We start from the raw sequence: 14,566 nt of genomic DNA, 5'->3' as shown, positions 1-14,566 counted from the left end.
TTTAAGAGAATTCCTTATCACTTAGTTTTTTTAATTAATTAAGTTTATTGTTACAATTTAAATATGCATAATGATCACATTCATCGTAGGGAATTTGTATGTGTACTTGGTATATCTTTAATCTTATTTTTTTTCTCATTCCCCTCTCTTCCCTTCAACCCTTCTTCCCTTATTTACGAAAGTTTTGTTTCCATTTTATCTTTCTTTTCTCATTTTTTTCTTTTCCCTTCCTCCCTTTACCTCTCCCTAGTGCCTCCGTCCATTTAAACACAGTCTTCCTATTTCACAGTCTATATTTTTATATTTTGGTCCTTATTTACACTTTCAGTTTCTCCCCCAGAGAATAATGCCATATTTACACATGTATGTCTGATTTCTCTTTAAATTGTGGTCTTGGTGCATCCATTTACCTGAAAATGTCTCAAGTTTATCCTTCTTTGTGGCTGAGTACTTCATTATATTTAAAAAAAAAAAAAAAGGCTTCTTTATCCAGTCATCAGTTGATGGGCATTTGGGCTGTTTCAAAGATTTAACTATTACAAACTTTGCTGCTATACACATGGGTGTGCATATATCACTGTGGTATGATGGTTTTAATTCTTTCCAGAAGATCCAAGAAGAGGTATAGCTGGGTCAAATGGAACCTTTACTCTTAGTTTTTTGAGAAATTTCCACAATGGGCCAGGAATTTAGCTCAGTGGTGCTACTGCCTGCCTCACAAGTGCAAGGTCCCAAGGTCGGGCCCCAGTTCCAAAAAAAGAAATCTCCACACTGATGATTTCCACAGTGGTTATACCAGTCTACACTCCCACCAGTAGTGTAAAAGGATTCCTTTTCTTCCGCATCATCACCAGCATTTGTTATTGATTGATTTCTTGACAATAGCCTTTCTCTTTATAGTCAAATGGAATCTTAGTGTTGTTTTAATTTACATGTCAAATGACCAGTGATGTTGAGCCTTTTTCATATACTTATTTGCCATTTGTACTTCATCTGAGAAATGTGTGCTTATTTCAAATGTCCATTTTTGGATTGGGTCTTTAAATTTGGGTTGTTTGTTTTTTGTTTCAATTTTAGTTTAGCACATAGTGAGAGATATGGATCTAGTTTTAGTCGTTGGCTTATTGAAAGCCAGTTTTGCCGGCATCATTTATTGAAGAGGCTGTCTTTCTTCCAGTGAAGGTATTTGGCCTCTTGTCAAAGATAAGGTGGCTGAGTGTGTTTAGAGTTGTTTCTGCATCTTTTAATCTGTTCCAGTGATCCTCAGTCTGCATTTTGGCCAGTATCATGCTGTTTTTATCACAGTAGCTCTGTAGTATAATATCAAGTCAAGGATTCTGTTCTCTGACTTGGTTTTGTTGCCCAGAATTATTTTTGTTCTGGGTGTCTTCTGGTTCCAAATGAATTTTAGGAATGTTTTCTGTAGTTCTGTGAGGTATGCTGTTGGGATTGCATTAAATCTGTATAACAGTTTTGGGAGTATGGCCATTTTTACTATATTGGGTTTTCCTACCCAAGAAGAAGGGATTTTCTGGTATTCTCTTCAATGTCTTTTTTCAGAGTACCATAGTTTTCAATGTAAAGATCTTTTACTTTGTTAGTTTGATTCCTAAGTATTTTTGTTTTTAATGTTATTGTGAAAGTCATAGTTTCCCTAATTTCTCTCTCAGTACGTTTGTTATTTGTGTTTAGGAATACTACTGATTTTTGAGTGTTGACTTTGTATCCAGCTACATGACTGAATTTGATTATTAAATCTAAAAGTCTTTTGGTGGAGTTTTTTGGTTTTCCATGTAGAGTATCACGTCATCTACAAACAATGATGGTTTAACGTCTTCCTTTCCTATTCTTATGTTTTTCTCTTTTCTAATTGCTTCCCCTAATGTTTCTAGAAATGCATTGAATAGGAATGATGATAGTGGACATTCTTCTCTTATTCCTGGCTTTAGAATGGTCAATTTTTTTTTTCCTCATTGAGTTTATTGGTATATTTTAGGTATACAGTACAGTCACATTCATTATTGGGATCTTGTACCTTTACATGACAGGTCTTGGTTCTCATTTTTTTCCCCTTGTCCTTGCCCTCCCTTCACCCTTCCTCCTCGCCCCCTTTACAAACACTTCATTTCCATTTTTTCATTTTCTCATATTTTCTTCTTTTCCTTTATTGGCTTTCCCCTACCCTTCCTACTTTCCCTACACCTTTAACCCCTTTCTTCCTATTTCACATTGTCCATTATATCATTAGGATCTTATATGTACTATTATAGTTTATTCACACCAGAGAAAGTATTCGGTATCTATACATGTGTGACTTATTTATTTCACTTAGGAGTATATCCTCAATATGTATCCATTTTCCTACAAATGAATCTTAATTTCTCATTCTTTATGGCTGAGTAATATTCCATTTTATAGAAAAACCACATCTTTATCCAGTTTCCAACTGATGGGCAAATGTGCTGTTTCCAAGTTTTAGCTATTACAAATTGTGCTGCTTATAAACATAGGTGCGCATATATCTCTGTGATAAGATTCTTTAATTCTTTTGGAAAGATACCCAGCAGAGGGATGGCTGGGTCAAATGGAACTAGAGTGGTCAATTTTTGACCATTTACTATGATATTGACTGTTGGTTTGACGTGGCTTTTATCAGATTGAGATAAAGACCATCTATTCTGATTTTTTAGTTTTTATCATGAATTGGACTTTGTTAAATGCTTTTTCTACATCTACTGAGATGACCATGGAATTTTTTTGACCTTGTCTCTGTTAATATGGTGTACTACATGTATTACACAGTGCTTCGCCCTTTTTGGTGCCACTTTGTTCATACTAAATGGCCTCGCAGCAGTCGCTCAGCCCCAAATGTCTTTACCACCTTGTTTTTAATCACTGTGACCTTTAATTTTAAAATATAGGCCAGTGTTTTCAAGTACCTTGGCTGTGAAGTGGTGGAGGGAGCCTTCCCTCAATTAAGTAGGTCTCCCTGAGAAGATTCCATACTGGTTGAGTTGCCACCACTGCCATGATGAGCCCAGCTATTTTACATTTGTTGAACCATCCCTGCATCCCTGGTATGAATCCTACTTGTTCATTGTGTATAATCTTAATGATTTTCTGCATTCTGTTTGCCAGTATCTTATTGAGGATTCTTGCTTCTATTTCCATACGGGAGATTGGCCTCTAGTCCTCATTTTTGGTTAGATCTTCTTCTGGTTTTTATATCAGAGTAATACTTGCTTTCAGGAATGACTTTGAGAGTATTGTTTCCCTTTCAATTTCATTAAAGAATTTGAAGACTACTGGCATTAGATCTTCTCTAAATTTCCTGTAGAATTCAACAGTGAATCCATCAGGACTTGGGCTTTTCTTTGTTTTGATATTTTTAATTACATCTTCAATTTCATTGACTGATATTGGGAGTCAAGGATTTAGCTCAGGGGATTAAGAAGGATAGCGAACAAAAATAGATAAATGAAGAGAAATATAATAAAAGCAAGGTTGAAGGGTAAAGGATGATCACTCAAGCTTTGGGAAACAGGAGAAGAGGAAAAGAGAGAAAGAATGAAGGAGAAAGCAAAAGAACATTGAAGCAAACCAGAAAAACTAGACTCCCCCATTGCAATGTTCACTTGTTTCCAAATCAGAGCCCAAAACTGTGCTAGGTAACCCCACCAAGTCTGCAGTAGGATTAATGCTGGGCTGATCTTGTCCTCCAGATGTGGAGGCTGGGGCCAGTCCCCAACCAAGAAGTTTCCTTATGTCCCATGGGGCCTGCCCATGTCTCCTTATCCTGTTTGTGTCTATGCAGCTCTCCAGTTTGTGGCACCCTCAGAGACAACAGGAGGCTGCTCCCAGTTCCCCGTACATTTGGCCTTTACCAGTCGTTACACAGATTCCACTGGACATTTCTTTCCTCTGAAGCCTTGTAGCAGGTTAGGCAGAGTGCTGACATTTTACTGGGGTACTATGAATGTTTTGATACAAATATACATTGTACATTGTGTAAATTAGGTTAGATCTTTCTAAAACATATATCATTTGTTCATGGTGAAAATTCAGGAGCCTCCTAACTTTTTGAAATATATAGTACCTAATTTTTATATATAGTTAGCCTGCTGTGCAATAGGACTCCAGACCTTTTTGCTCCTAACTATAGGATACATTGATCAGCCTTTTCCTGTTCCTCTTTTCCCTTCTTTCCACAGCCTCTGGTAACGACCATTCTACTCTAAAACTCTGTGAGATTGACATTTTATATTCCACATGAATTAGATCATCCAATATTTTTCTAGGCCTAGCTTATTTCATTTAACGTAATAATCTTTATTTCTGTCCATGTTTTCACAAATAACAGGATTTCATTCTTTTTTATTGTTTAATAGTATTCCATTGTATATATGTTCCATTTTCTTATCCATTCAACAGTTGATGGCCATTTAGATTATTTCCATTTCTTGGCTCTTGTGCATAAAGTTGCAATAAACATGAGCATTGAAATGCTCTTTCAGAATTCTATTTCCTTTGGATATGTACCCAATAGTCAGACTGCTGGATCATATGGCAGTCCTATTTTTAATTTTTTGAGAAACACACATACTGCTGTCAATAGTGGCTGTACCACTTTATATTCAGCAACGATGTACAATGGTTCCCTTTCCTCCACATTCCCCCTTGCATTTATCTTTTCTCTTTCTGACAGTTGGTTTTCTCACTGAAGTGATCTTTTGAGCTTTTGGAGATCCTTCTGTTTCTGGATATTAACCCTTTGCCAGATGCATAGTTTGCATATATTTTCTCCCAGTCTTTTATCTTATTTCCCCTTTTATTTTCTGTGCTTTTTGGGTCATGTCCAGAACACTGCTTTCCCATTTTGATGTTTTCAGGTGTTTGCCATTTTCATCTAATAGGTTTCATTCACTTTTGATTGAGCTTTTGGAGATCCTTCTGTTTCTGGATATTAACCCTTTGCCAGATGCATAGTTTGCATATATTTTCTCCCAGTCTTTTATCTTATTTCCCCTTTTATTTTCTGTGCTTTTTGGGTCATGTCCAGAACACTGCTTTCCCATTTTGATGTTTTCAGGTGTTTGCCATTTTCATCTAATAGGTTTCATTCACTTTTGAAATTCAGAAGAACAAAAAAAAACTTGATTCAGCAAGCAAGCATTGAGTACCTTCTTAATGCTATTACTTTGGTTACTCAAAGAACAAGGGGAACTTCACAACTTCAGGTAGTTCAATTTATTTGGAAAAACATTAAATGTATAAATACATTATTGTATGTACAATAATTGTACTGTTAATGGAAGGAGAGAATGTAGAGGAGACAGAAGCAGGATTTTCAGGGATCCCTTGAAGTTAAGCTTGCAGACAGGAATAGGACAATGTGATATTCTAGGAAGGTATACTGAGAACAGAAATACTGTAATCACTTAAGGCCTTGAACGTCTTTGGCCTTAGAGAAATGTGTGTGTTGTGCTCAGAGTATCATATCTCCCCCTCCACCCACTTCCTGCAAATATGAGTGAATTTCTTTGTTATTTTCTGTTATTGAAATGCTAAGTCATTTTATTATCTTATCTATTATATAAAAATATTTTTCAACAGAATGAACTAAAGTTGTCAGTTGTTACTTTGAAAGAAGTACAAGAAAGTTTAAAGACAAAAGTTGTAGATTCTCCAGAGAAGGTAAAGAATTATAAGGAAAAAATGAAAGACACAGTACAGAAGCTTAAAAACTCCAGGGTGAGTTTACTTTTTATTTTAATGCTTTTTCTATCTTTTTTTTTTTTTTTTTAAGCAAATTCATGTTTAGTTATTTTGTAATTTTCTGACTTCTGGGTTATCTATATTTCTCTTTCTCTTCATTTAATTTTTTTTGTTGTTGTTGTTTTTGTTTTTGTTTTGTACCATTGTTTGAACTTGGGTCCTTGCCTTTGCAAGGCAGGCCACCGAACCGCTGAGCTAAATCCATGGCCCTTTGTTTGTTTGTTTGTTTTTGTTTTTTGTTGTTGTTGTTCATTTATTTTTTGATCCTGTCTAATGTATAGCTCTTCTTTAGCATATGGGATAAAAAATTATAATTTCAAGAGATTAGTTAAATTATGTTAGAGTTCTGGGGCTTTTCTCTTAGTCCCAAAAGCACAACTGCTTTGTCTTCAAGAGATTGAATTACTTCATTAAAAGAAATGAAGATATTAAATAATTTTGTACATAATCACAATATGTATTGTGAAAGAGAATATAATATGATAGTATTTGGAAGCAGGTGGTATTTGAGAAATCTGTTTACCTTCTCATCAATTTTCCTGTGCTTTAAAAATGAATTTATTTTTAAAAGTAGCTCCAAAGAGACAGGGAAGATTATGTGTAGGGAACTTTGAAATAATGTCACGGGAGAGTCTAATTTAGTATTGGAGGAATCTGATGAAAGGGGAAAGTGAAAATTTGTGCTAACATTTGAAAAATGATCAGGATATCCCAATGAATCATACATGAAGAAAATTTAAGACAAAATGCATCATATGTTAATTCTGTAAGATCAAGGATAGGAAAATACACTAAAAGTCGTGAGTTATTGTGGGAGGTAATTTGAGGAAGGTGGGACAAAATTTAATGTGGTAGACAGTTTAGCATTCTTTTTGAGGCAATGTTTTTAAATTGTTGAATAATTTTTCTAAATTACATCTGAGTTTTTTGTCTAGGTCATTCCTGGTAAATAAAATAATCGCGTAAGAACAAACAAAAATTGCCAGGCATATTGGCATATGCTTTTAATCCCAGATACTCAGAAAGTTGAGATAGGACAGATGAGGCAACTTAGTAGGACTATGTTTCAAACTGCAATGTAATAAAATAAAATGGGCTGGAGATGTAGCTCCGTGGTAGCTTACTTGCTTATTATTGGTGAGGACATTGGTTCCATCTCCACTACTGGAACAAGAAGGGAAAAAAAAAAAAAAAGAAAGCAGTCACAATGATGAAAAACTTCATCAAGACAGAAATCAGCCCAGAAATATTTTTGAGTAGTTATGGGAAATGGACAGTTTATTTAAAAACAGTTCTAGTTAAATTAGTTACTCATCGAGAAGAGTTGGTTGTATACCTTGTGCCATTTACAGAAATAAATACGTTGTTTGGAAATTTAAAGTTAAGAATTTTAGAAGAACATTTATACAAACTTGAACTGTGAAAGACCTTAAATTAAGTTTGGAAACGCACAAACTACAGAGAAAAGTACACATATTAGAAAACATAAAGGATTTATCGTACATATGACAGATAAAGGGATTATATCCATTATATGCAAAGAGTGTTTAAAAATTAGTAACAAAAAAAAAGTGAGCAATAATAGCATTAGGTCTTTCACTGAGGAAAAATCCACCTGATTAATTAGAGAGGGCAAGGAGTGGAGCTAGTGCTGACAAAGGGAGAAGTCTTTGCACTTTTGCAGAGTTGTAAATATATGTTCATTTTGTAATTTTAGAAGAGGAATTAATCTTTTTAAAAGAATTAGTTATAGTAATAGGTGTCATACAAATGAACAAGATTATAAGTGGGTAATATGAGTGTCTAGGAGTGATCAGAAGTAGTTTGAGAATTAGAATGAACTCTTAATAGCATCATGAATAACCTTTAGAAAGTATTCCAATGAGTAAGTTAGTAAAATTATGGCAGCTTTTCCTTGTTCAAGGATATCTGGCAATTAAAAAATATAATTATATGTGAGTAGACACATGTCAGTAGCAGTCCTTTGTTACTGACCTAAAAACTTAATTGTTCTCTGCTCTTAAGTTTTCAGTCTTAAATGCAGAAATTATTTAATAGCAAACAAATTGTCATTATTGCCATTTCATAAAGGAAAGTATCAAACTGTGATCTCTATTTTTTTTTTCTTTTAAAGCAAGAAGTGATGGAGAAGTATGAAATCTATAGAGACTCAGTTGATTGCCTGCCTTCCTGTCAGCAGGAGGTGCAGTTATATCAAAAGAAAATCCAGGACCTTGCAGATAATAGGGAAAAATTAACCAGTATCTTAAAGGAGGTTTGTATTGTGTGGAATTTTTTATGTCTTTATTATGTAATTACTTACTATAGTTCTTTGGATTTGTTTTCACTTTTTTGTTACTATTTTCCTAAAGAAAAACAGGATTATTCTACAGTATAATAGATGAGCCAATATATGCTAAGAAATAAGACACTTTTCTTTTTAAACATAGTAATAAAAAAACCAATTTTAGCCTTCAGATCCAATGAATAATAACTAACATAGCACATTGCCATGTATATTTTGGAAAATAGTAAGTGCTATTAAAACTTGTTTTAGCAGTTGGAAGTGATCTTACATAATCAGTAAGCATAAAATCTCAATTTAGTGCCCAACAGAGTACCTAGGATTCATAAAGAGATTTAAAGTTTATGACAGATTCTGCCTTAAGTAATAAAGAGTTTTTCAGAGTTTATAAATCTTTTTTACCTTTTAATTATATTTAATCCAGACCTTCCTCAGCTTCGCTAGTTACATTTGACTAAAAAAAATTTCTTTTAGAGAAAAGTAGTGATTAGAAGGTAAGATTGCCAGAGTTATAATCTTCCCAGTACATAGTCACTTTATCTGCTATCAGGAATCACCAAAGAATGAGACCTGCTTTCCTGCTAGGGTCTACTCTCTTCTCTTTATTTTTACTATCTTAATTCAGACCTTATTCCCATCAACCCTAGCCTGTTAGCTGATCTTAATACATCTCTCTGTTCTAATCCCTACTGACTGAAAAACACGATAGAACTTGTTCATGTTTTTCCAGTACCCCTAGTGTCTTTCTGTCATCTGCTTTGAACAGTCTAGATTTTTTGGCTCGACTTTGGGGGATTAAATAATAGTATCCTGTTTCAAAATTGTATTTTATTATAGCCCAAACTTTCATCTTGTTTATAATTCTAATTATATTGACTTTTCATAAAATACAGAGCCTGAATTTGGAGGACCAAATTGAGAGTGATGAGTCAGAACTGAAGAAATTAAAGACTGAAGAAAATTCATTCAAAAGACTAATGATTGTGAAAAAGGAAAAACTTGCCACAGCACAATTTAAAATAAATAAGAAGCTCGAGGACATTAAGCAGTACAAACGAACAGTAATTGAGTACGAACTCATTTTGAATTTTGATGTATTAGAATGCAATTAGGAAAAGTTAATAATTTTTCCCCTCAGGATTTCTAAAGTACTATTCTCTCAACAAGGCATTTCAGGGCTGAGGATTTAGCTCAGTGGTTCTGCTGCCTGCCTCGTAAGCACAAGGTCCTGAGTTCAATCCCTAGTACCAAAAAACAAACAAACAAGGCATTCCACCTTTAGGTGACAAAAACAAATGAGTTTTGATACCTATCGTTCTCTGTCTACATCTAGGGATATTTTACTTACTGAGATTTTTTTTTTTCCTTTTTTAGACCATAATTCCAGTTTATTTGTATAATTTTTTTCAAAGGGTTCTGATGGTGCTGCTTGTTTCAGTCCAGTTGAGAGACAGTGGCCCAGAATTGCACTAGAGTGAATCAGTTGGTCTGTCATAGAATACAGCTGTTCTCTTAAATTAGTAGCATCTGTTTGGAGGAAAGGTGTTATTTTTTTATTCAAGAATCAATAATTTGCTAAGCATTGAGATTATGTTTCATTTTACTTTGTTTTGTTTTTAACCAGTATGTTGTAGGGTATTTTCATGGTAATTTTCCCATCTCAGTGGTACAAGTGGGTTTTTAGAATACGTTCCATAGATGTGTCTTGAGGTGTCATTCCTTCAGTCCTAAAAGGGTTATGAGAGATTATCTGTTTCCTTTGCGTACCCTCATGCAGATGAAGATAAAAAGCAAAGCTTATAGGTTTTATATTATCAAATCACACAAGAAAGTTGTGCTGATTCATGATCCTACCTACAGTGCATAAATGTGCATAACTGAAGAAATATAACTTTAAAATGTCCATTTTAAAGAAAAGCTCTTAGGTGAAAGAGCTCACTGTTTGCCATGATGTCATCATAGCACCATACTTTGGGGTTTTCATTGCTTTCCTCTTATATCTTGAGATAAGTTTTAGATTTGTCTAACACACTGTGACACATAGGTCACTTTGGAATCGAAATTAGAACTGTTTACCTTTTTAGATGCTTAGGAAGAATTTCGTTAGCTATTTCTATTTTCCTGTAGAGACTGCAATAAAGTTCAAGAGAAAAGAGGTGCTGTCTTTGAGAGAGTAACCACAATTAATCAAGAAATTAAAAAAATTAAATTTGGAATTCAGCAGCTAAAAGATGCAACTGAAAGGGAGAAACTGAAGTCGCAGGTGAGTATATATTTTAAGAAATTAATTTCAGGGCTCTCGATTTAGCTCAGTGATTCCGCCACCTGCCTCACAATCACAAGCACCCCAATTTGATCCCCAGTACCAAAAACAAAACAAAACAAAACAAAAAGAAATTAATTTCAGCTAATACCATGACTTTAAAAGAAAAGTCATGTTACCTTCATTGTGAAGATTTTTTTTTTTTTTTTAATTTTTGGGTTAGAGATTGATGCCCACAGGTCCTTTGCTTTTATTTCCACTTACAGCACCTTATCTGTTATCCTGTATAGTTTGCATATTTATCTTCTCCATTCTTTTTTTTCTTACTTGTCTTTTTCCCCTGGAAGCATATAGCAAATGTCATTCTTTGTAGTAAGAGCAGTTGTTCCTTAAAGATTTTGAATGTATTAGGTAAATGGACTTGGATAGTGATTTTAAGTAATTCCTTTAAAATGAAACTGCATTTTTTTTCCCTAATAAAAAGATCTCAGAAGTATTGCCTAGCTCCTATGTTAAATGAATTTGAGTTGTTAACTGGAAAAAAGAAAGAAGAAAAAATGGCACCTTTGTCTTCTAAGACATTTAATATTTTTATTTTATTTACCTCATGTTGCTATATTTACCTTTTGCTTGCTTTTATTTTTATTACTTTCTGAATAATCTTGTTTAGTAAAAAATAGGCATCTTGCTCTCTAATCTTTCAAAATGCCAGTATAATGCCAAACATAAATGTTTACCTATTTCTATCCTTTTAATTGCCTTTGTCTTAAATAATCCATTCTTCATACACTTATTACATCTCTATTCTTCCTTCAGCTTTTAAGATTTGACTTACATCTTCAAGGTTTTTCTATTAGAACAATTGCCCGAGCTACTCTACCAGAAATAAAAATAGCCATTTATCATGCAAAATCTCTTGGCCTCTTTTTTTCTCATTGTTCTTCATCTTGCCCACATCAACATTTTGCATCAAGGTTTCTGAAATACCTTGGTGTGTGAGAACCATTTAAACACTTGCCTGTCATGATCTTCCCTCATCCATACCAAGTATGCAAAGATCATAGCACTGTACTAAAAATGCCACACTTGTAATCCCCTTACCTATTCTCTAGCACTCTCATCTCCCTGAGACAGTACATTGTTAGCACTTCCACGTGTAATTAGGTATATACATAATAATATTATCTCAAGACTTAAAAAGTAGGAAAGACAGGGATAGGGGAAGGGTTAGAAAAAGAAAAGTAAAAACTTAAAAGAGAAAATAAAGAGTTATGATTTCCCTTACTCTGCTCAGTGTCCTGTCCTGCTTTTTTCTGTTCTGCCTCTTCTTTCTGTATTAAAATTACTTTCCCTGCTTCCTCCTGGATCATGTGTTTATTCCTAGAATGGGGTGTAAAAAACTCTAGGAACTATTTAATCTTACTCCTTAACTAAATCAAATCAAAAATTTTTTTTGTTATCACAGTTAATGAATTCATTACTAATGCACAGTAACCAGTTATTAAACCAAATGTGACCTATGTTTATCTTACATTACTGTTAGTTTTGTGTGCATATGTCTCAATATAACTTAAAAAATTTCTTAGCAATTATGTGGTGTTAACCTTAGCATGTCAAATATTTGTAAGATTAAAAGGTACTCTATCACAGAGTGTTTCTTAACACTGGCTGTGTACTAGAATTCAGTGAGGAAGTTTTAAATAACCTTCCAACCAAATACACTGAATTACAGTGTGCAGCAATGGGGACCATGGATCTTAGTTTTAGAATGGCTTTTGAGAACCACTTATAGGTTCTGCTTCAGTTATACAAAGATCATAATGACCCAAATTGAAATTTTCAATTTCTGTACTCTTGTGAACCCAGATCTTCTCTCTAGAACAAATCTATACTCTCTTTTACTTAACCTTTGAAGATAATCATGAGTCTGTCAGTCTCTCTTATTTAGGTTACTTAGCTCCATTTTTCCAGCCATCCTTTATGTAGTTTAGTTTTCAGATTCATTAGTGTCCTTTTTCCTATCTTCTCTGTTCCTTTCTGTTCTTATACCTGTAAAAAACAGAACCCAGTATTAAACACAGTCTTCCAAAATGATGGTATGACTAGCTTGGAATTACAATGGTACCATTAATGAAGCTTAATATTGTGTTAGGTTTTTAGTAGCAGCGTTTTACCCTTGATCTATGTTTATGATCTGTTAAAACACTTGTTTTTTTATCATCAGTCTGCCCAGTCTTACCTGGTGATCTGGTTGTACCTTTAGGAAAGGAAGCATAATTGCATCTTCCATTATACTATTGCACTGTTTATCATGCTATCTGTAGAAAGTACTCAATAATGTTTGCTGAATTAGAATATATTCAGTGAGATAAATAGTTATAATGGCTATAAACTCCATGGATATTATATAATCTTAAGTTTCTCTGATTTATAAACATAATTAAACCAACACTGGCCAGTAGAACTTTCTGCAATAATAAAGTTTTTCTGCACTGATTTTCTGTAGCCACTGGGCACATGTGGGACCTTGAGCCTTTGACCTGTCTTAGAAACTATTTTGACTTTGATTTAAATTCTATTAAATTTAAATAGCTACATACAACAAGGTATTATATTAAACAGAACAGAACAAGAGAGAGAGTTTGAGCTAGAACCCGGGATCTTGCTCATGCTGTGAAAATGCTCTACCAGTGATTTGTACTTGAGTGAGATCCTCACAATAACATGCCATGAGAATTACTGTACTTAGTATTACAAAGTTCCATGCAAATACAGAATTTAATTGTAAACTATATTATTTGTGAAGGCTTTGTCCTCTGACCACTAGACGTTTTGTGAGGGCTGGCTAGGATTTCATATGTTTCTTTGCTTCTGTGGGTGTGTCACTAGAATTGGGCTTTCCTGTTGCCTTTATTTATGGCAGCTGTCTTCGTGATTGGCTCCTCCTTGAGAGGATATTTGTTCTCAAGAGAGAAGTGCTCCTTTGGGTCTATTGAAATGATTAGTTCATGTATCTGCACATTGTATGTCTTTATTTAGCCACACTTAGTTTTGATAGTTTCTTGCAAGTAGTATCTTTCTACCAAATTTATTCATCTTTCTTTTGAGTATGAATAAACATACACCCCAATAAAACTAGGAACTTAAATTGATATACAGCTGCTGAATGTACTGATTTTTTTTTTAAGTGGCATTCACACAAGCTAGCAACTAATTCACCTTATTTTTCTGGTAGAACTACCTGATCAGCTTACTAAAATGATTCTAAAAGTATTAATACATTTTTATTATTAAGTGTATTCACATATCTTTTAAATAATAATTAGGATCAATTGCAGAAGTTTATACCTATCCATTACAATAAAGTAGGTATTTTCCTTGTTTAACAAGGAAAGATCCATAGTAAAATTTCTTCCTGATTATTACAAGTAGTTGTTCCTAATTTCTTGGACTCCTGGCTGTTGTCACATTTCTGCTTTATTTTCTCTAAGGGGCAGACTTTTTGATGTGTTCATACAATTTATGAATGAATTTTTAATAAAAATAAGCATAACTGCAGGTGTGTCTGCATAAGTTTGAGTTTTAAAATACTGTTAATAAATTTGAAACTGTCGGAATTCTTGTAATTCATTTTTAAACTAGGGTGTCACGTGGAATAATTCTTATTCTGTTTCATTTTCCATTTAGGATATATTTCTTAGCTTGAAAACTGCTGTGGAGAAATACCATGAAGGCATTGAAAAGGCGGCGGAGGAGTGTTTTGCTAGGATAGATGAGAAAGCTACTGAATTGAAGAAGAGGATGTTCAGGATGTCAGCCTGATCAACACAATTGCATTTCGTCTTGTAAATACCTTGCTATCCTCTTAATTTTTGGCTTGGGAAGAGAATAGTTAAGTTAAAGCTAATGGAGGAATCAAATACCAAATAATGTTGCTTCAATCTATTATAAACTCTTATTATAAGTATTAGTTTTATAAGATATAGCATCTTTTAAATTTGTAATTAAAATACTTACCTCTTTGTATCTCTCTCCCTTGTTGTATGTACTTTTTGGAGTAGATTAAAAATAGTTACCTTTGAATTGATACATTTTTTTGTTTCTGTTATTATCGTGGCTGGTGTTACTTTATTGACATGCAGAATTATGGCAGTATTGAGCCTTGGCTGTGCCCTAAGTTTGTGGTTGGACTCTCAGTTAATTCTCTTAAGCAGCTCTAGATA

The 14,566-nt window shown here is 33.8% G+C and overlaps 1 protein-coding gene across 1 annotated transcript in view; it reads left to right on the top strand.

Moving 5' to 3' along the window:
- Nuf2 (NUF2 component of NDC80 kinetochore complex) overlaps positions 1–14,256 on the top strand; it is a 34,164-nt gene extending 19,908 nt beyond the window's left edge. The window contains exons 10-14 of the mRNA XM_010611544.2: positions 5,614–5,751; positions 7,910–8,050; positions 8,974–9,149; positions 10,208–10,343; positions 14,031–14,256. Coding sequence (XP_010609846.1) covers positions 5,614–5,751; positions 7,910–8,050; positions 8,974–9,149; positions 10,208–10,343; positions 14,031–14,165 — 726 coding nt within the window. The 3' untranslated portion in view covers positions 14,166–14,256. The remainder of the gene's footprint in view (positions 1–5,613; positions 5,752–7,909; positions 8,051–8,973; positions 9,150–10,207; positions 10,344–14,030) is intronic.
- The last annotated feature ends 310 nt before the right edge of the window (positions 14,257–14,566 follow it).

This window comes from Fukomys damarensis, unplaced genomic scaffold, assembly GCF_012274545.1.
Source record: "Fukomys damarensis isolate Sample0158 unplaced genomic scaffold, DMR_v1.0_HiC HiC_scaffold_19, whole genome shotgun sequence".
NCBI lineage: Eukaryota > Metazoa > Chordata > Mammalia > Rodentia > Bathyergidae > Fukomys > Fukomys damarensis.
Note: the sequence above shows the minus strand (reverse complement) of the source record. Positions and strands in the feature narration are given on the sequence as shown.